This window comes from Nansenia antarctica, assembly GCF_963989245.1.
Source record: "Nansenia antarctica genome assembly, chromosome: 5".
In the NCBI taxonomy this organism is placed as follows: domain Eukaryota; kingdom Metazoa; phylum Chordata; class Actinopteri; order Argentiniformes; family Microstomatidae; genus Nansenia; species Nansenia antarctica.
Window position 1 is genome coordinate 69,758,271 of NC_137690.1, and position 26,148 is coordinate 69,784,418.

Genomic DNA, 26,148 nt, shown 5'->3' on the forward strand with positions numbered 1-26,148 from the left:
GTTTGGCGAAAAAGAATTAATACAAATTAGAAAAATAGATTGAAGACTCGGGCAATTAAGATTTATAAGAGAGGTGCATCTACGAGAAAAAAAAGGTATCTCGGAAAATCCAGGTAAATTATTTGTATGCGGAAAGAAAACTAATTTATGAGCCTTTTTTCTTCTCCCTTTTCCAATGTGTGTCTCAGATCTCTCACATCTAAGCTCGAGAGCTTAGCCGGTGGACCTACACACTCACGTTAGACTGGCTACACAGTGCCAAAACTGACATGAGGTGATGTTTAACATGGAAATTCAACAGTCTTTGCAATAATCCATTGCAACTAGTTGTGTTCAGTTGCTTTGTTATTGAGTGGATGAAAGAAAGTGGGACTACTTCTTAAGCCTACCTTTGGTTTGATAGTGGCAGCGAAGACAGTAAAATAGTATGGCTTATAAACACGCATGCCTCATGTTTACTAATTGATCATTAAGTCGTTACTACTAACTATCCATGCAAGATGTGGCAGATACAAGTTCTTACTTGTTAGTTTATTATTGGGAAACGTTTCAGTAACATTGGAGAATGCACTCCGATTTAATCACTTGGCTTGTAAAGCTTGGAGCGTTTGATGAGGTGATGGTAGATGGCCTCTGGGGAGCGTGGCCTGCCTGCGCGAGCTGCTTGGTTACATTGTTACAAAAGTGAAGCTCAGCAAAGTAGTAAACCTTTGTTGTTGTGTGACAAAGTATCAACAATAAATGTTTCAAGCTTTGAAGAAGCAACACGAATTCGGTGTCGTCCACTGTCAGGAGGACACCTGAACTCACTCTTGTACGTTGCCATTGATGATGCATAATTATTGTGTCAGTTTTTTTAACCTGTACATAGAAAAATGCATATGTGACGTTCGGTGTTTGGAAACATACAGTGCCTAATGTATTTGTCTCCATGCTCAGTCAGTCTGGATTTGAAATCAAACACCATTTAAGGTCAAGAAGAAAACGATTTAGACAGATTCATATTACGTCCAAATGAAGCATTCATATATAGTATAGTATAGACTTCCTTGGCTTTCAGTGACACCGCTTTGGTCCTGTTGACAGACACCAATAACACTCCATAGACTCCCAAAGGCAAACAGAAGGCCTGGAATCAAGACTAGACATTGAACCGCTCTCACGCTTTCCTGCACAAATGATGCGAAACAAACAACTTGTCAAGCCAATTGTCCAAATACTGTTAGTGCCTTGAAAAATGGGCACTACATTTGCCCTGTGTAAGTATTTGCACACTGAAGCGGATTTTTTTCTTTTGGCTCGATACTCTAAAAGTTTGGATTTTAAATCAATAAAACAATTACTATGAGGTTAAAGAAGAGATTAGGCTATCAGCTTTTATTTGAGGGTATTTGTATAAATATTGTTTTTACTATTTGGTAACAACATCATTCTAAAGAGTATGAATTAGGTTGTTTGAGAAAAGCTTACGCCTAAGCCACCTGGCCAGTGGTGAACATGTTTGACACGTTAGACCAACATACAGCCACTGGAGCAGGTGTCAAAGCTGTGTGCTGGAAAACCTTGTTAGTGCATAGGTGAAGTTATGGTTTGTGGTGCTTATTTAGAATTGTCTGCGGTCCTTTGCAGCTTTTGACAACCTAGCCTATAACTGTTTTTTTGTAAACATATGTAGCCTGTTTGAAACCTGTTCATGACATTGCACATGAAACACTTATATTGCACAACACTCACTTTTGTGTGGGCCCCCCTTTTTAGAGACTCTTTCCCTGTCTGTGATGGAATGGTCTGTGATGTGTTGTTTAATGACCCACGTCAGACCCTGAGTGACTGAGTTGACCCTGACTGACTGACTGACTGAGTCGACCCTGACTGACTGACTGACTGAGTTGACCCTGACTGACTGACTGACTGAGGTGACTCTGACTGACTGAGGTGACTCTGACTGACTGAGTTGACCCTGACTGACTGAGTTGACCCTGACTGACTGAGTTGACCCTGACTGACTGACTGAGTTGACCCTGACTGACTGAGTTGACCCTGACTGACTGAGTTGACCCTGACTGACTGACTGAGTTGATCCTGACTGACTGAGTTGACCCTGACTGACTGAGTTGACCCTGACTGACTGAGGTGACCCTGACTGACTGAGGTGACTCTGACTGACTGAGTTGACCCTGACTGACTGACTGAGTTGACCCTGACTGACTGACTGAGTCGACCCTGACTGACTGAGTTGACCCTGACTGACTGACTGAGTCGACCCTGACTGACTGAAGCACGGCAGCCTGTCCATGGACCTGTCCACTACCCTCATCAAATGGAATATTGTAAGACCCCGTCCTGATAGTTGTGAGCATTGCCACTTTTTAAATTTGGCAATGCTGGATTTGTTTTTAATCTGTAAGAGTATCTCGTGAATTCAGTCGATCATGAGACTTTAGATTCAGTATTGTCTATAATGGTGCTTCCCACAGGCTATATATATATTTTTTTTTTTAAAAACGTGTATCATTCAGATGCATTTCAATATATAATAACTGTGTGTGAGTGACGTACTCTGACGTACCGGTACTCTGTGTGTGATGAGTAATTCATGCTAGTAAGTAATTGTAACGAGTTCCCAACTTTGTAATGCAAGCTGGCAGTTGTGCCAGAACTAACGTGAAAATGATGTACTGCACACATTCCCTCTGTATTATAGCCTAGGGCTCAGCAGGCTGTGTGAAACATTACTCTGGTGGGAGCTGAGGCAGGAAAACTAAAGGAAAACTTACTTCACACTGCTATGTCACATTCAAGCTTTGTCATGGCTCTAAGTGACTTACGTTGACCATGTTCAATCAGTAGCCGTCAGGGAACGAGATATTTTCTTACGAACGCTGGTCCTGCGAAGCAGCTTTTCTAAAACCGTGTGTCTAAGGAGGACAGCTCGGTTTGTTTACTATTGACCAGGGGTGTTCTAGGGGACTGGACATAATGATTTTGGCCTGTCTGTCGCCGGTTGGCTGCCTCTTCAAATCGAGCGCGGACGCAGAAACACGGCGGCTAATGTCCGCCACGGCCAGTCCGTCCCTGGGGCTGATATGATTAATAGGGAGGATGTTGTTCGGAACTCCAAACGGGATTTTTCTTTCTCCGCAGTGGCCAGAGGTGGCAGATTTCCAGCTCACTTAAATCTCTGTTCCTTTCACTTCCTTGAACTAATTTAATCTAATATGCGATGACAAAGTAATGCGGTAGCCTACGTTTGTCAAGTTTCCTGTCATCACAATGACTCTATTTCTGTCCCCAGGGGAAAGAAGGCATGAAGACAACATCCTAGTCAACAGTCATGGCTGATAAAAGAAAACTTCAAGGTGAGATTACGCAACGGTTCCAGTGGAGGCAGAAACCCGGAGAGCCCATGTTCTGCCTCCCCTGCGGACGTCATCATACTGGACCCCTTCTGTACTTTTAGCAATATCACACGAGAGGGAGTGCCGTTATACTGAATATCAGCACGGCTGTGATTTGGTTGTAGGTACGAGGCCGCAGACCAAGTACCGAAGGCGATCACAGCCGTGCTGATATTCAGTATAACAGCACGACCTCGAGTGTGATATTGCTTTTATACAACAGTTCTACAGCGCCATTTATTAGTTAACAGTAATACGCGACTTATTACATCATATATTTAATCATTTATTTTGGCTCCGCCAACAAAAAATAGTTCTGCAAATGAACTTCAACTGTTCTGTTGCCTAGTAACCCGAACACAAACATCCCCAGGCTAGCTACTTTGTATTAACGGTAATTTAATAGAACACCTGTGCGACGGAGTGATACATATAGTTAAAAGTCCCAGTGCTGTTATACTGTATATCGGCACTCATGGAATGCCCAATGTCCAATCAAATGACTTGGTCGGAACTAACTGTTGTAGAAATGTCCTTTAGAACCCGGTCTCTTCAGTAATGTCTAATATCCACTTGTGATGTCGGGATTTATCACTTTATTTTAAATCTGGCATTCTATAACCTAGTATTACTGAAGGTGTACTTATGCCAACAGTGAGAAGCCAGCAACAATGTTCATGGGCGATGTTTAAGGCCAAAATCAGACTCAGTTTGTTGAGACAGCGCCGCTCAGATGCAGTTGCAACTGCCACTCTAGGAGTTGCTCACCTATTCATAGACCGAAACCCATAAACATACGGTTGCCCAAATACACACTGTTTCCCAGAAATCCTTCTTGTTTGTTGTTGTTCCTGCCTGTGGATAGTTGAAATGCAATATAAGTGCTCACCAGAAGATGTTTCATCCGTTCTTTCCTCTGGTGGTGGTGGTGGTGGTCGAGCCAAGAGCAACCCTTTCCCCTCAAATCGTATGTCAAAATACTGCCATCTAAATAATCCTCATCAACCATTGTTAGAAGACTGACAGAAAAGTCTTAAGGGGAAAGGGTGCGCTTGACATTAGTTGGTATCCGGAATACACCACCACCAGCACCACCACCACCACAGGCAGAAAATGTATAAAACAACTTCTGGTGAAAGTATTTTGAGTTCACCTCGAGAGTGTGCCAATTCCAACTAGCTGAGATGAGGACTATAGTGCATCCTATCGCCCAGCGCTCATGGCATTACATAATTAACCCGGTTTTTGGAATGACACATTTATGCAGGACTGCCCTACAAGCACGCTTTTACTGCATGCATCTTTGATGAGCCGCCCCAACCACATTTGTGAATGTAGGCCTGCTTATGGGGGTGAGAGCTAGGCATTCGGACTGTACATTATTCATCCTGAGTGCGATGCTGTGTGAAGGGTTTAGACGTGGCGTGTTTCCCAGCCCTGTTGTTGTTTTGTGCCGCCAGGTGAAATAGATCGATGTTTGAAAAAAGTCACAGAAGGAGTAGAGCAGTTTGAAGACATTTGGCAAAAGGTAAGTAAAATATATGACATCCTCTTTAGCTGGAAGTGGCAGTTATACATATCTGATACTGTAGAAGAAGATACATCTGAGTTCATATCTGCTATCTAGCATGCCATAATAGTTGTGAACGTTTGAACATTTTCCCTGTCCTCAGATTCACCAAATGATTAAACATTTAACATCAGTTATACACGTGGAGGTCTTGAGTACTGCATAACGGTTGATTGTTTGCGAGTCTTCATTAGTGATTCACTGCGGGAACAGAATGGAAATGTGTGTTGTGTACTGCACCATGCAAAATTAACGGTGTTGAATTGTGTAAAGACGTCATTGAAGCAATACTGTATGTATGGTGCATGTTGCTTAGAGACATCATGCATGCTATTGCTAACCCTCTGTGACTGTGCCTCTCCTAAAAACCACAGCTTCACAATGCAGCCAACGCCAACCAGAAGGAAAAGTATGAAGCTGACCTTAAGAAAGAAATTAAAAAACTACAGGTGAGAAGAAGTTATGTCTCAGCTGCCATAGTAGGCCTGTAGGGCATAATATGATCTGTTAAAATGTCAAGGCAATCCTTATTGGCATTACACTTGGTGTGTGTGTGTGTGTGACTGTGTGTGTGTGTGTGTGTGTGTGTGTGTGTGTGTGTGTGTGTGTGTGTGTATGTGTATGTGTGCGCGAGCGAGCGTGTGCATGTGTGCGAGCGTGTGCATGTGTGCATGCTTGTTCGAATGAAATATGAAGGCCTGCCATCCTCATAACCAGGCAAAAGCATCTGTGTTTCTGCGTCAGTAATTTGTGTGTGTGTGTGTGTGTGTGTGTGTGTGTGTGTGTGTGTGTGTTACCATGTGGACCAAAGTTACCCCAAGCCAAGCTTGCTTATGTGTTTTTTTTGCGTGTTCACCCTGTTGACCGCACAGGGCGAGTCCCTGCCTGCTGCAGTAAGGAAACTTACTTCTCTCTCTCTCTATCACTTTCTCTCACTATCTATCTGTGTGTCTCTCTCTACCCCTCTCTCTCTACCACTCTCTCTCTATCCCTCTCTCTGTTCCTCCACACACTTCCCCCCAGCGTCTTCGAGACCAGATCAAGACGTGGGTGGCGTCCAACGAGATCAAAGACAAAAGGCAGCTAGTAGATAATCGCAAACTCATTGAAACGGTGAGTTTGAGTGGAACACCTACGAAAGTATTCCTGGCTCCTGTACGCTGCTGGTGCGTTAACCCGCTTCTGCGGCCACAGAGGGTGACCGATGAGGTGATTGAGACAGCTAACACAACGAGGAGTGTTCATCTCAGCCTGGATCAAAAAAAAAATCCAGCCTACACTTTTTTTAATGTTCAGCTGTTTCATACAAGTGCGTGTGCAACTTGTACGGTTGTTTGGTCGGTCTACTATAGGGTTGGATATTGAGACTTTTCTGTCCAATTTTGCCTGCTGTGACGGAGACACCTGATGCAACCTTTTTTACATTGTGGGTGACCAGCCAGTGCAAAATGGAAAGATGTTTTTGATTAATTTGCTTCTTTTGTTCAGACATGTAATAATAATAATAATAATAATAATAATAATAATACATTAGACTTATATTCGCTTTTCTAGACACTCAAAGACGCTTTACAAACTGAAAAGATCGAGTAGTAATAATAAAAAGAAACAAAAGAAAGTATAGGGGCTTAATTAAGGTAGTGCGGGGGACACATGGGAAGGGGAGGAGGAGAGGGTTAACTGGTAAAGGCAAGCTTGAAGAGGTGGGTTTTGAGGGCCTGTTTAAATGTTGGCAGGGTGTTGGCCTGTCTGATGGTTGGGTAGGGCGTTCCCGAGGGACGGGGCTGCGGCTGAAAAGGCCCTATCACCCCAGGTCCGGAGCTTGGTCCTGGTGGTCTTGAGGGCGGTTTGTTCGTCAAACCTGAGGCAACGTGAGGGCGTGTGGAGGGGGACGAGGTCGGCAAGTAGCCAGTCAGTCAGCTAAGTGCGTCAAACTCGGCCTTCATTTAACTAATGGAAAGACCGGGGCGGAAACTGCCGGAAGCACAGCCGTCGGCTTTAACCTCGCATCAGTGACCTCCGGCAGCACTCGTGAGCTGCATGTTTTAGATTCCGAGCCACGTGTGTCGCTAGTCAAGTGATTCATGGAAATTGAATAATGACAAATGCTCTCCTCCTACACTGCTGCTACTACTGCTACTACTCTACTCCTCCACTCCCACTAAGGCCAGGTTTTCTGAGGCCATTGTTGTTATCGCAGGAAAAACGCTGTAACACAACAGCCCGGGGGCGATGTTATGCTCTAGATATATCGGCCTGTTGTCTCCTCAGTCCCAGGGAGAGACAGACTGAACCGGTTTGGTCTGGATCACGACGGTTTTAGAATCTTCTAGCTTTATTACTTTCCCCAAAAGACAGGAAAGGATCATAATGATGGAGGACGTGGTCGTCTCCGTACACCTCCCTCTGTGGGTCGGCCAGTTCGGTGTTCAGAGTAGAGTACTAGATGGGGTTTTGGTTTTTTTTTAAGTTATTTTTTCTGAGTGGGGCAGTCTCACTTCATTTTATTGGACAGGTATAGTGAAGACAGACAGGAAAGTAAGGAGAAGAAGGGAGAGAGAGAGCATGTCAGCAGGGGCCGGATTCGAACCCATGCCGACATGGGCATATGTGTGCACTGTAGACCGCGGTGCTAAACCACTGGACCACCCCAGGCCACGTCCTAGATGTTTTTTTTCCGAAGGAGCAACTCCTTCGTGGAGCAGGCACCTCCACACACCTCCTCCTAACGGCACACAAGCCTCAAAGTGAGAAAAACAGATCGCTCCCGCCATAAGATTTGTTAGTTAAATTAATAGTTAAATTCTCAGTATTTAAAGTAACGTTCACAAACAGGTCAGACCGTGTTATTAATGCCTAGAAAGGACATTTTGTTGAGTGTTTTTAAAAAATGTCGGTTGAAATCTTTGAAACTGAAGATTCTGTGAGAATCACAGTCAGCAGCGTCCGTCAAAAAGGCTCTGCGTGTGTGGAGGCTTTGGAGTGACCAACCTTTTGTCTGTGTCTCAGAGGCGAGCGCCCGGTGTGTAGTCCCATCCACTGTGGCGTTGCTGTGTGACAGGGCCTGTCAGGACAGCCTCCGTGGTGCGCAGCACGTTGACAGCACGTGACAATTAAGCGTGTTACGAGGTACACGGATGCCGTGATTTTGCCTGAAACGAGTGTTAACCGAACCAGTCGTTGACTGGACCTCTTTAACCAGCGGATAGTCTTTCATGAGCTTTTATGAGGACGACTTTAAACTGTGAGGACTCCCAGGCTCCTATCACCCAGGGTTTGATTGCATTTACATTTGACATTTAGGGCGTTTAGCAGACGCCTTTGTCCAAAGCGACTTACAACAATAATAAACTTTCATCAAATAAAATAGTACTCGCTCAGGATAAAAACAACAGTAACATAATTAAAATGTAGGAAATAAGACCTGATGAATAAAGTGTATTATAAACACAACAGACAGGAGGAAGGTGAGGCTTCAGGAGGGACAGCTAAGGTGCAGCCTGAAGAGGTAGAGGTCTTCAGTCTACGATGGAAGACAGGGAGAGACTGCAGTCCTGTCAGCGGTGGTGAGCTTGTTCCACCAGCGAGGCGCCAGAACGGTGAGAAGCCGTGATTGGGCAGCACAACCTGCTGCAGCCCCGTGGTCACGCTGCCTGGCCACGGCTCTTCACTGTGATTGGCCCAGGATTTGATTGGCCTAGGATTTGATTAGTCCAGGATTTGATTGGTCCAGGATTTGATTGGCCCAGGATTTGATTGGCTCCTTGTGTGCCATGCTTTGAAAATTAGTGATTGAAAATGTATTACTCATAACAGGATCAGACATGTGACATATTAGGTCCGGAAATGTTTGGACTGTGGCACAATTTCCATAATTGTTGACTCTGTATGCCACCGCAATGGATTTGAAACAATGAAACAATCGAAATGCAATTGAAGTGCAGACTTTCAGCTTTTTTTTCAAGGGGTTGAACAAAAATATTGTATGAAACGTTTAGGAATTGCAACCGTTTTTATACACAGTCCCCTATTTTCAGGAGCTCAAATGTAATTGGACAAATTAACATAATAATGAATAACATTTTCATTTGTCATACTTTGTCGAGAATGCTTTGCAGGCAATGACTGCCTGAAGTCTGGAACACATGGACATCACCAAATGCTGGGTTTCCTCCTTTGTGATGCTTTGCCAGGCCTTTACTGCAGCTGTCTTCAGTTGTTGTTTGTTCGTGGGGTTTTCAAGTCCAGCAACTCAGACCTTTTACCTGCTTAGTTGATAAATAAATAATGAAGGAATAGCCCTCACTGGCCCACGAAACAGCTTTTGAGTCAATTGTCCAATTACTTTTAGTCCCTTGAAAAAGAGAGAGCTACATATTAAAGAGCTGTAACTCCTAAACCCTTCCTTCAATTTGGATGTGAATACCCTTACCCTAAAATTGAGAGTCTGCACTTTAATTCCATATTCATTATAGACCTGTAACTTGAACACGTTTTGGTAAACCGCTAAAAAAGAATTCTGTCTGTGTCCAAATATATATGGACGACCTAACTGTCACTCAATGGTGACCTGACAGCAATCCAATTTACAAGGCCTAAAAAGGTCTCAAATGTCAGTTATTCGGTCTAAAAATGAGTTGCTAGGTCTTAAAAAAGAGATCCTGCAAGGAAATCAGTCCGACCACATCTATTTACACAGAAATGAATCAAGCTGGAACCCAAAAAAAATCCCAATTCGCTTCCTTCTTTGTCTGTATGGCAGTGAAATCCCTAATTTCATCACCTCGAGGATGACAAAAAGCAATCATATGGTGTCGCGAATAGGTCAAAAATTCAATCCAAAGAGGTCTAAAAAGATCTTAAATTTGACTTGTTGAAACTTGTAGGAACCCTGAAAAAGAGTCTCGCCTCTCTCTCTCTGTAGCAAATGGAGCGGTTCAAGATAGTGGAGCGAGAGACGAAGACGAAGGCGTACTCGAAAGAGGGGCTGGGCCTGGCGCTGAAGATAGACCCGGCCCAGAAGGAGAAGGAGGAGGTCGGCACGTGGTTGACGGTAATTTATTTTTATTTCTTTAATTATTAATCCTTTATTTAACTATCCTAATTAATTTCAGTGATGTGTGAGTGGTGTTTCAGTGATGTGTGAGTGGTGTTTCAGAGATGTGTGAGCTCTGGGGCCTGTTATTATTATTATTATTATTATTATTATTATTATTTATTAATCCTTTATTTAACCAGGGTAGTCATATTGAGACAGTAGCCTCTTTTTCAAATGAGCCCTGGCCAAGAAAAGCAGCACTTAATTAAAAAAGACATCACATACAGTATAAAAACATACAATATACAACATAAAATAACAACAAACAAGCAACAGAAACAGTGAGCAGATACAGCTTATAAAAGATAACCTAAGCACATTTGCATGTATGATTCAAAGTCTCTGTAACACACAGTTTAAGGTCAGAGAGTGGAATGAACATGCTACGTTTCAACTTTTTCTGAAGAACATTCCAAGTTGGCCAGGGCTCTTTTTAAAAAAAATATTCACTTTATGTCCTTATTCCTGTTGTAAAGCACTTTGAGCTGCATTTCTTGTATGAAAGGTGCTATATAAATAAAGCTTTACTTACTCACTTACTTCTCCCTCCTAGAACACGATAGACACTCTCAACATGCAGGTGGACCAGTTTGAGAGCGAGGTGGAGTCCCTCTCGGTCCAGACACGCAAGAAGAAAGGATCGGACAAAGACGTCAGTAGGCCCCTCCGTCTTTCCATCCACTCCCCGAACCCCTAATCCTCAACCCTCAGCCCCCTACCCACAATGCACTTGCGCAGGTCTGTGAGGACTGGCTAGGTGTAATATATTGCTATCTATATATGTGATTTATTGCATCCAATCCTCACAGATCGACACAAGTTTGTAGGGAATAGGGGTTGATACGTCCTTGTTTTGATATATAGGAAATCCGTTTTTTTCTCTTTTTTTTCATTTTTTTTCCCAGATTTTATCCCTTTTTCACCCAATTTGGTATCCAATTGAACCCAACCTAGCATCCAATTATCCCCTGCCTATTGCGTAGGATCCGCCGCCCGACCCCGTAGCCGGCAGCCCCAGAGGAGATCGCCAGGCAGACTAGCTGACTGGCTCCTCGAGCCCGACACCGTTATTCCGGCACCCAGGGGGCGGTGTTGCGCGACGGATCCTTGTCCGGAAATATTCCTATACCGCCCTCGGGAGCGGCCGCTCAATATGCCGCTCCCCGTGTGTGCCCCAGCCATATTCGGGTCTGGCGAGACCGGGATTCGATCCCAGTCCCCGTTGGGCAGCTTGCACTAGTGGCTAGTGCTTAGACCGCTACGCCACCGCGGGGCGACCGTTTTTTCCGTTTTTTAACGTGTTAACTAAATCACGAGTCGATTTGATTTGTGAACCTCTACAGTCCTGAGGTTGAAGTCGGAGGACTGGCTGCTTGTAATGCATGGTATCATTCCCTATTTCATTACGTACAAATGAGCCCGTCCTCCGATTTGTCCTCCCCTGTCCTCTCCTGTCCTCTCCATTCCCTATAAATCACCCTACTCAATCTGTCTAGTTTCTAGGCCGGGCTGCATTATCCAACACAGCAGAATGTAAAGTAGACACCAGCGTAAAAAAATATGTCCATCTCCATGCCTTCCACACACAGACTGTGGAAACTGCCATTTCCAAACACTCCCTTCAGTGTTCAGTGCCTTATATCTGTGTTTCACCAGTCGTCCATATTAGTCACACACCAGTGGAGGCTGGTGGAGGCAGAAATCGGAGGACGGGATCATTGTAAAGGCACGGAATGGAATGGAATGGAATATCGAAACACGTTCTTACCTCCACCAGCCTCCACTGGTCTCACACACTGGTCTCACACACGTCGTGCACACACACACACACACACACACACACACATGGACACACACCCACGTTCATTCATTCACGCTGTTTTGTGTTGTCACACTGCAACAACCCTTTGACAGAAGCAGGACCGGATAGAGGAGCTGAAGCACTTCATCGAGAAGCACCGGTACCACATCCGGATGCTGGAGACCATCCTGCGCATGCTGGACAACGACTCGGTGCAGGTGGACTCGATCCGCAAGATCAAGGACGACGTGGAGTACTACCTGGACTCCTCCCAGGACCCCGACTTCGAGGAGAACGAGTTCCTCTACGACGACCTCGACCTCGAGGACATCCGTAAGTGTGGCCCGTCTGTGTGTGTCCGTCCGTGTGTTTATATACCTTAAAGGGACAATCTGAGAGCCACAAAGCGGTCACTCTGCCACTGTTTGTGGTAAGCAGCTGAGGGACAGGCCTGTCACCGCTCGTTGACGACAAGCTTCTTTCGACGGGACACGGCAGTTGAATTTAACTCATGAGTTATTCTTATATTAAGAGGATCAGTGGCTAAATATCATGAATTCAAAAGATGAATTCAAAACCCAGATTGCCCCTTTAACGTCCTTGAGATGTAAAATTGACCGTATCGGTCGTATAAAGAAATGGAATCGTAAACTTTGTTCAAGTTCTGTGTGTTGTTGCATCTTTCCAAGTGCCCTCTTGTCTAAACTGCCTTACTCACTCTCTCTCTCTATATTCAACTTTTTTGTTTTTTTATGTAGCTACCTCTCCCTCTGTCTCCCCCAACCCATCTCTTGTCTCTCTAGCCCAGTCGCTGGCGGCCACCTCCCCGACCGGAACCTCGCACCTGGAGGACGACATCTTCACACTGCACTCCAGCAGCACGCCCACCTCCACCACCTCCTCCTCGCCCATCCCCCCCTCGCCCGCCACTTGCACTACGGTGAGGAGAAGAACCCCCCCCCCCCCCCCGCTACCTCCCCCTGCTTCATCCCCCCCCCTGCTACCTCTGCTGCCTCCCTCCCCACCGCTACCTCCCCCTGATACCTCCCTCCCCCCCTGCTTCCTCCCTCCCCCCCTGCTGCCTCCCTCCCTCCTGCTACCTCCCCCTGATACCTACTCCCCCCCTGCTTCCTCCCTCCGCCCTGCTAACTTCCCCTGATACCAACCCCCCCCCTGATACCTACCCCCCCCCCATACCTACCTACCCCCCCGCTGCCTCCCTCCCCCCCTGCTTCCTCCTTCCGCCCTGCTAACTCCCCCTGATACCAACCCCCCCCCCCGATACCTACCTACCCCCCCGCCCCCCCGCTGCCTCTCTCCATTGTCTCCCCACCAGCCCCGTTCTTCAGAACCACCCACTCCCCAATCTGTAGCGAGATGTAATAATTACCCTGCAGGCCTCTCCCTGTCTCTGGGCTCCAACGGGACGCTCGCTGTTCCCTCCATCATCTGGGGGTTTAGATGAAGGAGGTGGAAAGCGAGGGGGTTTGGGGCACCCAATGTGGGAGTTTGTTGGCGAGGAGCCTTACCGTATGTTCAGTACGGTTTTACACTACTGTGATCAGTGGAGGAGGCTGGCGGAGGTAGAAACCATTGTAAAACGCACGGAACCGAATAAGGAACATGCGCACGTGTTTGATACCTACATTACAGTGAACCCCGTCCTCCGATTTCTACCTCCACCGGCCTCCGCTGACTTAGATCCGTCACGATACACTGCGCTGTACTGAACAGGTGATTGGACTCGAGTCTTGTACAGAGAGCACAGTGCTTATTGTGTGTGTGTGTGTGTGTGTGTGTGTGTGTGTGTGTGTGTGTGTGTGTGTTGTTTCAGGAGAACTCGGAGGATGATAAGAGAAGGGGCCGTTCGACAGATAGTGAAGTTAGTCAGGTGAGATCATTTTCATCCACATTCATGGGAACGGGGCTATTCACCGGTCACCATGGAAACAGGGTTATCCATGGGTCATCACCTGCGATTTGGTTCCATATTTACTGTTGACATCACTGCTGACCTTCCATCTGTATTAATATATGCTATGAGAATTGTACATAAGGTCGGATTTTGTGATCACACAAATAACTTAATGTCAAATGCCTTAAAGCTCATGGACTTATTCAAATTTAAACTGGCACAGTTAATGTATAAAGCAAAGACTCAAGAACTCCCAGGTAACATTCAAGAATTATTTCTAGAGAGGGATAAGGGATGTTACCTCTCAAATGACATAAGGGATGTCATTTGAGAGGTAACCACAACTTTAACAAGGGTTATGCTCGCACCCATCTCAGGAGCATATCATTCTACGGAGTTACGATGTGGAATGGGCTAGAGGAAAATATGAAGGAAATATTGCTCTATTTAAAAAAAGCTTTAAAGGAATGATTTTTGTTAACTACCAAAATGAGGAAAGGGAATGTTGTTAATCTTCTGGATACTAAGGTGTGGTTTTCTTTGTCTTTTTCTTTTGTATTACATTGTGGATACTGATGTTTGTTATTTATTTATTTTGTGTTGTTTCAGTATTAAGAATGGAAAATTATGCTTATTTATTTATTTTGTGTTGTTTAATATTAAGAATGAAAAACTATTAGTACTGTTGATACTTATGAATTAATTAACTGGATTATATAATTTAAGTATAATTGTTCTCACTTGAGAGTGACGGATAGGGGTAGGACAGGATAAGCTTAGGCTTCATCCTACTCCCTTTCCAACATTGATAGGCCTGTACTCTTCATATTAGTTATTTGTTCTTTTATTATTTTAAATCATGTTCGAAATAAAAGATTCATTCATTCATTCATTCATTCATTCATATACACACTCAGACACACACACATACACAGTCTTGCAGAATATGTTGGTTTACGGATAAAGTATATCCGGTTAAAGGATACATTTGTTAATTTTGTAAAAACTAAATCAACATTTTGGATGTATATGGCATGTTGTAGAAGGGTACAGACTTGGTTTTGAGAAAGTTACTGGGCACTAGAATCTAATTTAATTTAATCTAATAATCCCCCCAAAAATCTAATTTAAATGGAGATTCTCCCTGTAGGCCTTTTAGTTTAGCAGTAGGCTCAAACTGTGTCTAAGAAACTGGTCCTGTATACCACTCTACTTTCAGACGAACCTCCCCGCGTGGAGCCCTGATCTAATGTGTTTTATTCTCTCTCTTTCAGTCGCCTGTCAAAAACGGAACCCCCTCGTCTTTATCCTCCTCCTCCTCTTCCTCCTCCTCCTCCTCCTCTTCCTCCTCTTCCTCCTCCGCCTCTGGAGCCTCCTCGTCCTCGCTGGTCCCTATGGCGACCATCGCCGGGGGTGGCGGTGGTGGTGTGCCCCTCCTCCCCAGCAGCACCAGCAGTCTCCTGGGTAACATCGGGGGGCTCCTCTCCGCCTCCACCGGCAGCTACAGTAACGCCACCCAGCAGCAGTCGTCCTCTCTGCACCAGGCCAAAAACCTCCTCGGTCTCGGCTCCTCCTCGGTCTCTTCCAACGCTGCCAACAACCCCTCCAACAACCTCTTCCTCCCCCCCCGCGCGTCGGTCTCCTCGCCCCCCAACTCCTCCAGCATCATCTCCAGCGCCCCCGCCCACCTCCTCGCGCCTGGCGGCGGCACCCAGCACCACCCTCCTCGAGCTCCGTCGTTGGGGCCCTCGCCGGCCTCCAGCCTGGGCCTGGGTCTGGGTATGGGTATGGGTCTGGGTCTGGGGAAGGTCGGCATGACGGGACCCGGAGGCGGAGGAGGAGGAGGAGGAGGAGGAGGAGGAGGCGCCAGCCAGATGTCCGGCCTGGGCCTCTCAGGGATGCCGGCGTCTCTGAACACCATGGCCGGGCTCCTGGCAGGCTCCACCCCGGCCCCCTACTCTCAGGCAGGCTCCGCCCCCCCGTACTCTCAGGCAGGCTCCGCCCCCTTGACCCCGTACTCTCAGGCCTCCGCGGTGGGGGCTGTAGGGAGCGGGCTGGCGGGGGCGATTGGCAGCATGGGGGGCGGCAGCATCAGCAGCAGCATCAGCTCTCACTTAAGCGGAGTGGGGGGCCAGGTGGGCCTAGGTGGGAACATGTTCAGCGGTGGGGGGGGGTCCATGGGCCTGTTGGGCTCGGCTCCCGGGGTCGGCGTTGGTGTCAGCGGTGGGATCCTCGGCCTGGGGTCGGGCCAGTCGCTGATTCAGGGCCCTCCCCTGCTGGCCCCCAGCCCGGTGGTGGGAGGCCTGGCCCCTGGGAGCGGCGTGGGGGTCATAGGGAACCACGGAGGGACCTCCTCTGGTTCAGGGGCTCCAGGAGGAGGAGGAGGAGGAAGCTCTGCGATCACCCGGCCGGCCAGTGGACAGAAGCAGAATGGCAGCACAAGTAAGACATTTGTGAAACGATCGTCCGCTTGTTGTAGGTCGACTGCAAAAATGATGTCCTGTCAGTGAATTTGTGAGTACACTATACCATACTATGTTTGTTTAAATGATTGGCAGAAGCCCTTTTGGGGGTTTTTGTTCTTTCACTGTGATGAGGTGTGTGTTTCGGTGTGTGTTTCAGTGTGTAATCTATTATTGTGTCTGTCCCAGGTTACAGCGCTGTAGTAGCAGACAGCACACCAGACTCCGCCCTCAACAGTGACAGCCAATCACAGAGCAGCCAACTCTCGTCTTTAACCTCCACAGCCAATCAGCCGTGAGTTAAAAAACGACCATCACAAAAGTTTGATTAAATTGCTGACAAAGCCTTTGTGACGCGGTCTGCAGCCGATTTAATGTTCAGACTTTTATTTCGAAAAATGTGAATACATTTCCGCGTTGTTGAAAATCAATGACACCTTCGCTAGTCAACTGACACAGTTTGTTTTGTCAGCCTGTTAACAATGTAGAGTAGTGTTGTAGTTAACTAGGTAGCAGTGGGGGTTACTCACCCAATCCATTGCGTTGCAGTGTTTTGGCTTGACTAGCGAGTTTGTGTTGTGATTCTCAACAAAAGTTGACTCCTCAAAAAAAAAAACGGAAACGTTTATCCGATTATTCCTCCCCTTTAATAATACCAATTGGTATTCTATTTTATATCGTTGGAAAGCCTGATTAGTCACCTTTACAACAAGGTACAACTTGTAAGGATCATGCATTCGTGGGATGAGCAGCACAGCTAAATGTGTGGGTAGCGGCCCCCCAAAGAATTGCCAAAATCCCCTGCAATATTCTTCTAAATATATTTTAGAAATATTTTCTCTGAAATAATGTTTCAGAACTTTTTGGGAGGAGTTTATTTCTGTGTTTCAGCCAGAACATTTTGATTGGCATTGCCATTGGTTGCCATTCTGTTGACCTCAGAGTGTCCCCCCCCCTCTCCCCCCAACTCTCCCCCCAGTAAGGACAGCGGCCCCAGCCTCCTGGGCTCCATCATCCTCCCCCCCAGCTCGCCTTCACACTCCTACAGTGAGAGGGAGAAGCCAGCAGGGGGCAGCCTACTGAACGGACCCCTCTCCTACACACAGGTTTCAGATGGCATGAAGGTGAGAATAAAGGCCTGTCTACTAGGGTTAATACGGTAATACGGCAATACCATAAACCGCTGTATTTTTTAAAAATTGCAACGTGTCAATACCAATACACCCCCCCCACACACACAACTCAACCCTGTCTTTCTCCCGTCTGTCCTCTCCTAGCCACAGGAACCTCTAAGCTCTCTGAAGTCGATGGCAGAGCGAGCGGCTCTAGTCTCAGGGATGGAGGGAGAGATGTCCGCCCTGCACCTCACCACAGGTGAACTACTCTACTTCCTGTTCCTTGTGATCATGTGACTCACACCACCAACGGGTTGCAGAGGACCGATCGTAGAGTGGCACATTCCACTACATTCCACATTCCACTACATTCCACATTCCACTACATTTCACATTCCACTACATTCCACATTCCACTACATTTCACATTCCACTACATTCCACATTCTACTACATTCCACTATGTGGTTGCAAACATCTCAAAAGATTGTTTGGGTTAAGGGTGTCATCAATTAACATGGGTTCCTTTCAATCCTTGGACCCTTTTTTGGAAACAATGTCAAGAAAGCAAAAACATTTGAACCCGCCTTTTTTCCCGAATTTTAAATTCATTTTTAATCGTCTCTCTTTCTTTTTTGTTTCTGCCTTCAGACATTTTCCCCGGTGCCTCGGTGCCCCCGGGGCCTCCCACTGCTCCCCAGGCCTCCCTCTCGGAGGTCAGCATCCCCCCCTCACTGGGCGTGTGCCCCCTGGGGCCCGTGCCCCTGTCCAAAGATCAGCTCTACCAGCAGGCCATGCAGGAGTCAGCCTGGACACACATGCCCCACCCCTCAGACTCAGAGAGGATCAGGTACGGATCCGTGTCGTGACGTTAGAATTATAAGGTTCTATCTCCATTTTTGTCAAAATTTAGTTTTTTACATAATCTGATCCATTAGGTGTTTATTAATGCCTGTGTGGTGTTATTAAAAAAAAAAAAAAATGTTAGTAATTCATAAAATACAAAGGTTCCATCTCACAAAACATAATGGAATGTAAAAACTTTGACGCTCAATATCTCTGAACTGCCCTAAACGGAGATAGAACCTTATCATTCTAAACGGAGATAGAACCTTATAATTCTAAGCTCACGGTGTGTAGAAGAACTCTGTGTAGAAGAACTCTGTGCCGAAGAAGGCTTGATGCCGAAGCAACATCCACAGTGACCACTAGTTGACCGCTTGTAAATTGGCCTGCATCCTACACAGACAAAACTCAAAAATAGCTTTATACTAACTAGCTTATCCTGAAGTGATTTTGAAAATGTTAAGGATACTGGGGTGGTAGAACCTAGAACATATCTAGGAAAAGTCATGAAAAGAGGGTCCTGAAATGTGATCGAGTGCAAAGATATTAAATAAAAATCTTTACTCACATGTATGGCAATCATGTCTGATTAAGTGCTTAACTGGTGTGTGTGTGTGTGTGTGTGTGTGTGTGTGTGTGTGTGTGTGTGTGTGTGTGTGTGTGTTGCTCCCTGCAGACAGTACCTGATGAGGAACCCCTGTCCAACCCTGCCCTTCCACCACCAGGTCCCCCCCCCCCACTCCGACTCTGTGGAGTTCTACCAGAGGCTCAGCACAGAGACGCTGTTCTTCATCTTCTACTACCTGGAGGTGAGTGAGACACCGTTTTATTTTTTATTTTATTTTTTATTTAGCCTTTATTTAACCAGGTCGGTCCCATCGAGACACAATGATCTCTTTTCCGAGGGAAGCCTGGCCAAGACAGCAGCTTAAAACATTGAGTTTCGACAGTTAAAACAGACAATGCAGAATTACACAATAAAACAACACCAAACTAAACTTGGCGGGAGGATGTGCGGACCTCCCTGCACACTGACCCATGCTCCTCCAGGGTCACACTGACCCATGCTCCTCCAGGGTCACTCTGACCCATGCTCCTCCAGGGTCACTGACCCATGCTCCTCCAGGGTCACTCTGACCCATGCTCCTCCAGGGTCACTCTGACCCATGCTCCTCCAGGGTCACTCTGACCCATGCTCCTCCAGGGTCACACTGACCCATGCTCCTCCAGGGTCACACTGACCCATGCTCCTCCAGGGTCACTCTGACCCATGCTCCTCCAGAGTCACTCTGACCCATGCTCCTCCAGGGTCACTCTGACCCATGCTCCTCCAGGGTCACTCTGACCCATGCTCCTCCAGGGTCACACTGACCCATGCTCCTCCAGGGTCACTCTGACCCATGCTCCTCCAGAGTCACTGACCCATGCGCGTATGCACATAAACAGGAGAAATTAGCAACTGCGACTGATGGCAGAAGGATGACACTCGAGAAACGCTTTGAAATGTATATCATTGTGTAAAATAGATCGAAATATTACCTCCCAAGTAGTATTATATATGAGGAGTTCCCTGGAGTGCCCCCCCAAAGAAGGATTTAGGATAAATACAAACAGAGATATCTGTTGTACAGTTTAATCGGGAATCATATTTAATTGGATCTGTAATTATTAAACAATACTTGCATGTTATGAAATCATAAATTATGAGGTGAACAGTAGGACAAATGAATTTCATATTGTTATCACGTGTTCATTGTGCAGAACTGTTGCACAGAATTTCACTTGGTGATTATTATTTATTTTTTTCCCTTTCTGTGGAGATTTGCCTTCATTGTCGTCATGCAGTCAGTATAGATTAATACTATTTAGGGGCGTTTCATGCATCATTTATAGGCAACTATGGGCGTTAAAAGGCTGGGACAAGACGCTCGCTCGTGGGCAATATTTAGAGTTGATTGTGATTTATAAAGGGAAACTGGCATAGGACGTGCGTACGCACTGTGTTATAAATCTGAATATTTGTGTGCGTAAACGTTCTGGTTTTCGTACGTACGCACCTTTTCACACCAGTCCTATGCTCAGTTTTATAAATGACCCCCCTGGTCTCTGAATACTGAAATGTGTGTGTGTGTGTGTGTGTGTGTGTGTGTGTGTGTGTGTGTGTGTGTGTGTGTGTGTGTGTGTGTGTGTGTGTGTGTGTGTGTGTGTATGTGTGTGTGTGTATGTGTGTGTGAGAGCGAGGAAGAGACCACAAGCCTTACCATAAATTGGAAGAGGCCACAAGCCTTAGCATAAATTGTGTGTATGCCCTTGGAGCGGCGGGTCTTATGTTGTAGGAATGACAAAAAACGTGTGCAAGAGGTGCGGTTTCATTCTTCTTTCGCTTTATGTTCATGTTCTGTCTGTGACCTGTGACCCCTGACCCTTCCTTCCTCCCCCACAGGGCACTAAGGCACAGTATCTGGCAGCCAAGGCCTTGAAGAAGCAGTCATGGAGGTTCCACACCAAGTACATGATGTGGTTCCAGAGACATGAGGAGCCCAAGACCATCACAGATGAGTTTGAGCAGGTGAGCTTTGGAGGTTCAACAATATCTAAAGATACAGTGTACACCTCTGTAAGTGATGGGACAGTGACAAATGTTTTTCTTCTTCTTTTGGCTTCGATACTCCAATAGTTTGTATTTGAAATCAAACAATTACTATGGGATTTTTAGGGTTAGGGTTAGTATGGAGGATGGAGTCTCAGCTTTGGTGTTTGTTTGTATGCTGGTTTCATTTAGAAATGACACTTTTTATACATAATCCCTAGGGCTGCAACTAACGATTATTTTGATAATCGATTAATCTGCCGATTATTTTTCGATTAATCGGATACAAATAAAAAAATAAAAATAGAAATTTATTTTGCACATTTTATTTTATGTTTTCTAAATCAGCCAGGCCTATACATATACATGTGCAAAATGAATAAGTATTAATAAAAAATAATAAATAATATAAATAAAAAAGGCTTTGCTACATCAAATAGGTTTAACAACAGGCCATGGACTATGGCGGTAGATTGTTTCAATAAAGTAGTTGAACTCTAGCTCAATACATGCATTGTTTTAGGTAATAACTTTGCTTAATGTAACGGTCAGTAACCCAAAGTGCAATATAGGCTACAGACAAGACACTAATGTTTTTATATAACAGATATGCTCCAAAACAATGCAATATGTCCTCTCACTCCATACAATAGGCTAGGCTACAGTCAGTGCCTCACTCTAACAGTTAGAGTCTAACTCACGGGTAGCTTGGTAGGCTACCACTAGCTAGCCTTTAGCTCATCACCTCTGCTCTACCACTGACGTTAGCCAGCTAGCTAAATACACTTGTCATGCAATATTGAATTCATGAATGCGAGCAAACACTCACTGGCTATCGCATTACATTACAGTCATTTAGCTGACGCTTCGCCAGAACTCACAAGTGCATCTACCTTGGACGATTTCGGTCGAGTCGTTTTCTCCGGTTCCGGTCATAGGTTCTGCCCTTTCCGGCCATAGGTAGCGCTATGATTCGCTTTGCGATGCCTACACCGCAACAGCGTGCAAGACAGCGTGGCGTGCGTCAACAGGAAGTAGGTTTGTTATGGAACAAGACCCGTCCAGATTCGTCGCCAACGAATTTCATTATCGATTTTTTGCGATTTCATCGATTCGTTGTTGCAGCCCTAATAATCCCCACCATAGTCCCCCCCCAACCACAGGCCCTCAAAACCCACCTCTTCCAGCTCGCCTTCACCAGTTAACCCTCTCCACCTCCCCTTCCCATGTGTCCCCAGCACTACCTTAATTAGGCCCCTATACTTTCTTTTATTCATTACTACTCAATCTTTTCAGTTTGTAAAGCGTCTTTGAGTGTCTAGAAAAGTGCTATATAAGTCTAATGTATTATTATTATTATTATTATTATTATTATTATTTCACGGCACCAAAAGTAGGTCGAGGGTTGGGTTGGCTGGTTTGGCTTCTCAAGCTCTGACTCGTTGGGGCTCTGGTACGCCGTTGGTATTTGTTACTCTGAATCCTCAAGTAACCTAGAAGTAGTTATTTGATGATAATAATAATAATAATAATAATAATACATTAGACTTATATAGTGCTTTTCTAGACACTCAAAGACGCTTTACAAACTGAAAAGATCGAGTAGTAATAATAAAAAGAAACAAAAAAATAAAGTATAGGGGCCTAATTGAGGTAGTACTGGGGACACATGGGAAGGGGAGGGGGAGAGGGTTAACTGGTGAAGGCAAGCTTGAAGAGGTGGGTTTTGAGGGCCTGTTTAAATGTTGGTAATATAATAGTAGTTATAAAAGTTATAAAGTAATAAAATAATAGTAATTAAACTGTCGCTTACCATGACGTTTCTATCTAAGTGATTTCCTGCTGATGTAGGGACCGTAAAATAAAAGGTTACCAATGTTCTCTGGGTTCAATTTTCAGTTCTTTGTCTACATTTACCATTGTCCACTGACGTTGTTACTGGTTTTAATTGTCATCTACAGGGGACGTACATTTACTTTGACTACGAGAAGTGGGGCCAGAGAAAGAAGGAGGGGTTCACGTTTGAGTACAGGTACCTTGAGGACCGAGACCTCCAGTGACGGACGCAGGGGAAGTGAAAGACGGAGACCCAGAAGGGTGGGGTGACTCTCCTGTTGACATTCCTGGATTAGACTCGAAACGCTGGGAAAAGAGACAGAGGCAGACCCAAACCAGTCTTAGCACAGCAGGGTGCATCTGGAGCTCCTGCCTTGCCCTGCGAAGCCCCACCCCGACACGGAGGCCGTTTTTATTCAGACACGGAGGCCGTTTTTATTCCCCACAGGCCGTTTTTATTCAGACTGAAGCTTTTGAACTGGACCCCCCCCTTTTTTTGGAAGAAGATCATGACTACAGTCATGGCCAAAAAATATTGGCACCCCTGCACTTCTGTCAGATAATGCACCACTTTTCCCCAGAAAATTGCTGCAATTACAAATGATTTGGTATTCATGTGTTTATTTATTTTGTTTGCATTGGAACAACACAAAAAAGCAGATAAAAAAAAAGAAGCCAAATCTAATATCATTCCACACAGAACTCCAAAAATGGACTGGACAAAATTATTGAAAATTTTAAATTGTAAGAAATAATTGTATTTCAAGCATGTAATGGTCTTTTATTAGTATTTAAACTCACCTGTGGCAAGTTACAGGTGGTGGCAATATAGAAATCACACTTGCAACTAGGGTTGGGCGGTATGAAATTGGACCAAAATGCAACCGCGGTATACAGTATTACCGTGGGATTGAAAATCACATTGTAGGGCTTTGAGGGAGTTCAAATTATGAGTTTGTGTATGGACAATCTCAAAGCTATAAATCCATCTCCAAAGATCTTAAAGTTCCTGTGCCCACTGTGCGCAACGTCATGAATAATTTTTACGCCGATGGCACTGTAGCTAACCTCCCTGGACGTGGATGGAAGAGAAAAATTTGGTGGATAAAAATGTCTCAAACTAATTCAAGCTGACCAGAGTACAACAGTGTCAGCTGACCAGAGTACAACAGTGTCAGCTGACCAGAGTACAACAGTGTCAGCTCGTACTCTCCGTCACCATCTGAGAGAAATGGGATGCTATGGTAAGAGACTCAGGAGGACCCAACGACTGACACAGAGATATAGAAAAAGCCAGATTCGAGTTGGCCAAAACTTATCTGGGGAAGCCAAAATCCTTCTGGGAAAACATCCTGTGGACAGATGCGACCAGAATAGAACTTTTTGGTAAAGCATATCATTGTAATGTTTACAGAAAACGAAATGAGGCCTTCAAAGAAGAGAACACAGTGAGTCCCTACGGTCAAACATGGTGGAGGTTCACAGATGTTTTGGGGTTGCTTTGTGCTGCTTCTGGCCCCGGATGCCTTGACTGGCATCATGAAATCTGAAGACTACCAAAGAATTTTGGGGCACAATGTTCGGCGCTGGGTCTCCGTCAAAGGTCATTGGTCTTCCAGTGGGACAATGGAACCCAAAGCATACTTCAAAAAGCACCCAGAAATGGTTTAAGACAAAGAGCTGGAGAGTTCTGAAGTGGCCAGCCATGAGTGCAGATCTAAATCCCATAGGACACATGTGAAGCTCAAAAAAGCAGTTGGGAGAAGGCACCCGTCAAATGTGAGAGACCTGAAGCAGTTGGCAAAAGAACAGTGGTCCAAAATTCCAGAAGAGGTGTAAGAATTACATGGTTAGTCATGGTTACAGGAAGCTATAGATTTCGGTTATTTTTTTCCAAAGGGTGTGCTACCAAATATTAAGTTGTGGGTGCAATCATTTTGTCCAGTCCATTTTGTCCAGAGTTCTCTAGGAATTATATCAGATTTGACTTTCTCACCTCTGCTTTTTTGTGTTGTTCCAATGCAAACAAAAGAAATAAGCACGTGTAATGTTCTAGGAGAAGTAGTGCATTATCAGATGCAAGTGCAATGCCAATATGTTTGGTCATGACTGCATAATGTTTTGGTTGTATTTTCAGTTGTTTCAAGTCCCCCCCCTCCCCCCCCCCACACACACACACACACTCGCATGAGAACCAAGATGATTGGTCGAACCCCTCTAAAGGAGGGAGGGAGGAGGCTGTCATCTACCAAAGCCTACGCATTTCACCACAGCTGAGGTCATGTCTGGGTCTTACACAAGCTGAAGACAGAGAGAAACTTGTAGCTTTTCCCCAGCTACAACAAGGGCTTATTGGGGTTGCTCAGTGTTCTAAGCCTCGTAAATAGGCTATCTTCTGGGTCACAGCACCTTAAAACGAAAACTCATAGCATCTCATGGGTATATCCAGCATTCATCAGACTGCTACACAACTAGCTTACCCTACCTTCCATATCTCCAATGCCTATCACAAGTTTCATCAGATTTATTGCTGTTTTTTAAACAGCAAGCGAAGCAACACCAGCACTGAAGAATCTGGTTCCTAGTCTATGTTTACAGGTGCTAACCCAGAGACGAGCTTACAATAAAACCTTAACTGCCCAAATCAAGTCATTTACTTTCTTCCCAAGTTTGATAATGTATAACTCATTTCGTGATTGCACTTCCAGTTTCACTTCAACCACCAGGTCGATATTTCCTTTTCTCAGGAAGTGTTTAGTTAGTAGATAATCTGTGAGGAAATGTACCAGTCAGAAGCTCCTACCATCGCAGCACAAACGGAACAAATCAGATTCACACCCATCAATTATGTTTTCTTTGCCTCCAGAAAAGGCTTTTTTTCCTTTTTAACAGCCATTTCATTTCATAAGGCTTTTAAATGAATATCCTCCAATGTTTGGAGTGCCATCTTATATTTTGTTTTGTTTTTTTGTTTGCCTGAATGTGCCGTCTCCGATCGAAAGCATTTCAATCGTAAAGAAAGAGACCAAGTTTTTACAAAGACTCGTCAGGGGTGGGTGTTTGATAGCCAGACAACAAACGCACCGTTCACTGACAGTCCTGTTTTTAATTTCTCTTTCCTTGAAAGGTGTTGTATAGACTTTCATTTTCATCCTTTCTTTTGTCTGTCATTGTTGTCGTTGGGACAGCATGGTAGATTACACTTGCAAAGTGGAGCTGAGAAAAAAAATGGTAAATATGACATAACCATGAAATAAAGATTGTAAAATATTAATAAAATAATTGCTTTTCAGACATTTGGATGCTTGTTTTTTTATTGTTTGATTTTCTCAGTAATTTTCTCACCTTTTGTTATAGTGCTAGTTGTACCAATCTAGTAGTCTGACAGGACCAGTTTAATTCTCACAGGACTAGTTTATTATAATTTTCATACACATGTTCCAGTAGTAAACATAATCAGTAGTTGGTGTAGTTAATACCGTAAGTGCACTGTTATGGTAAACACTACACACTACAT

General features: G+C 45.1%; 1 protein-coding gene across 1 annotated transcript; it reads left to right on the forward strand.

Moving 5' to 3' along the window:
• Positions 1–25,927, forward strand: LOC308158306 (CCR4-NOT transcription complex subunit 3-like). Its single transcript, XM_080531898.1, has 18 exons — positions 1–113; positions 3,296–3,359; positions 4,859–4,926; positions 5,343–5,417; positions 5,992–6,081; positions 9,893–10,021; positions 10,620–10,718; positions 11,981–12,200; positions 12,671–12,807; positions 13,702–13,758; positions 15,057–16,224; positions 16,434–16,539; positions 17,224–17,368; positions 17,522–17,618; positions 18,011–18,209; positions 18,882–19,014; positions 20,649–20,774; positions 22,757–25,927. The coding sequence occupies exons 2-18, from the start codon at positions 3,335–3,337 to the stop codon at positions 22,853–22,855; spliced, it is 2,973 nt and encodes a 990-aa protein (XP_080388024.1). The 5' UTR covers positions 1–113; positions 3,296–3,334; the 3' UTR covers positions 22,856–25,927.
• The last annotated feature ends 221 nt before the right edge of the window (positions 25,928–26,148 follow it).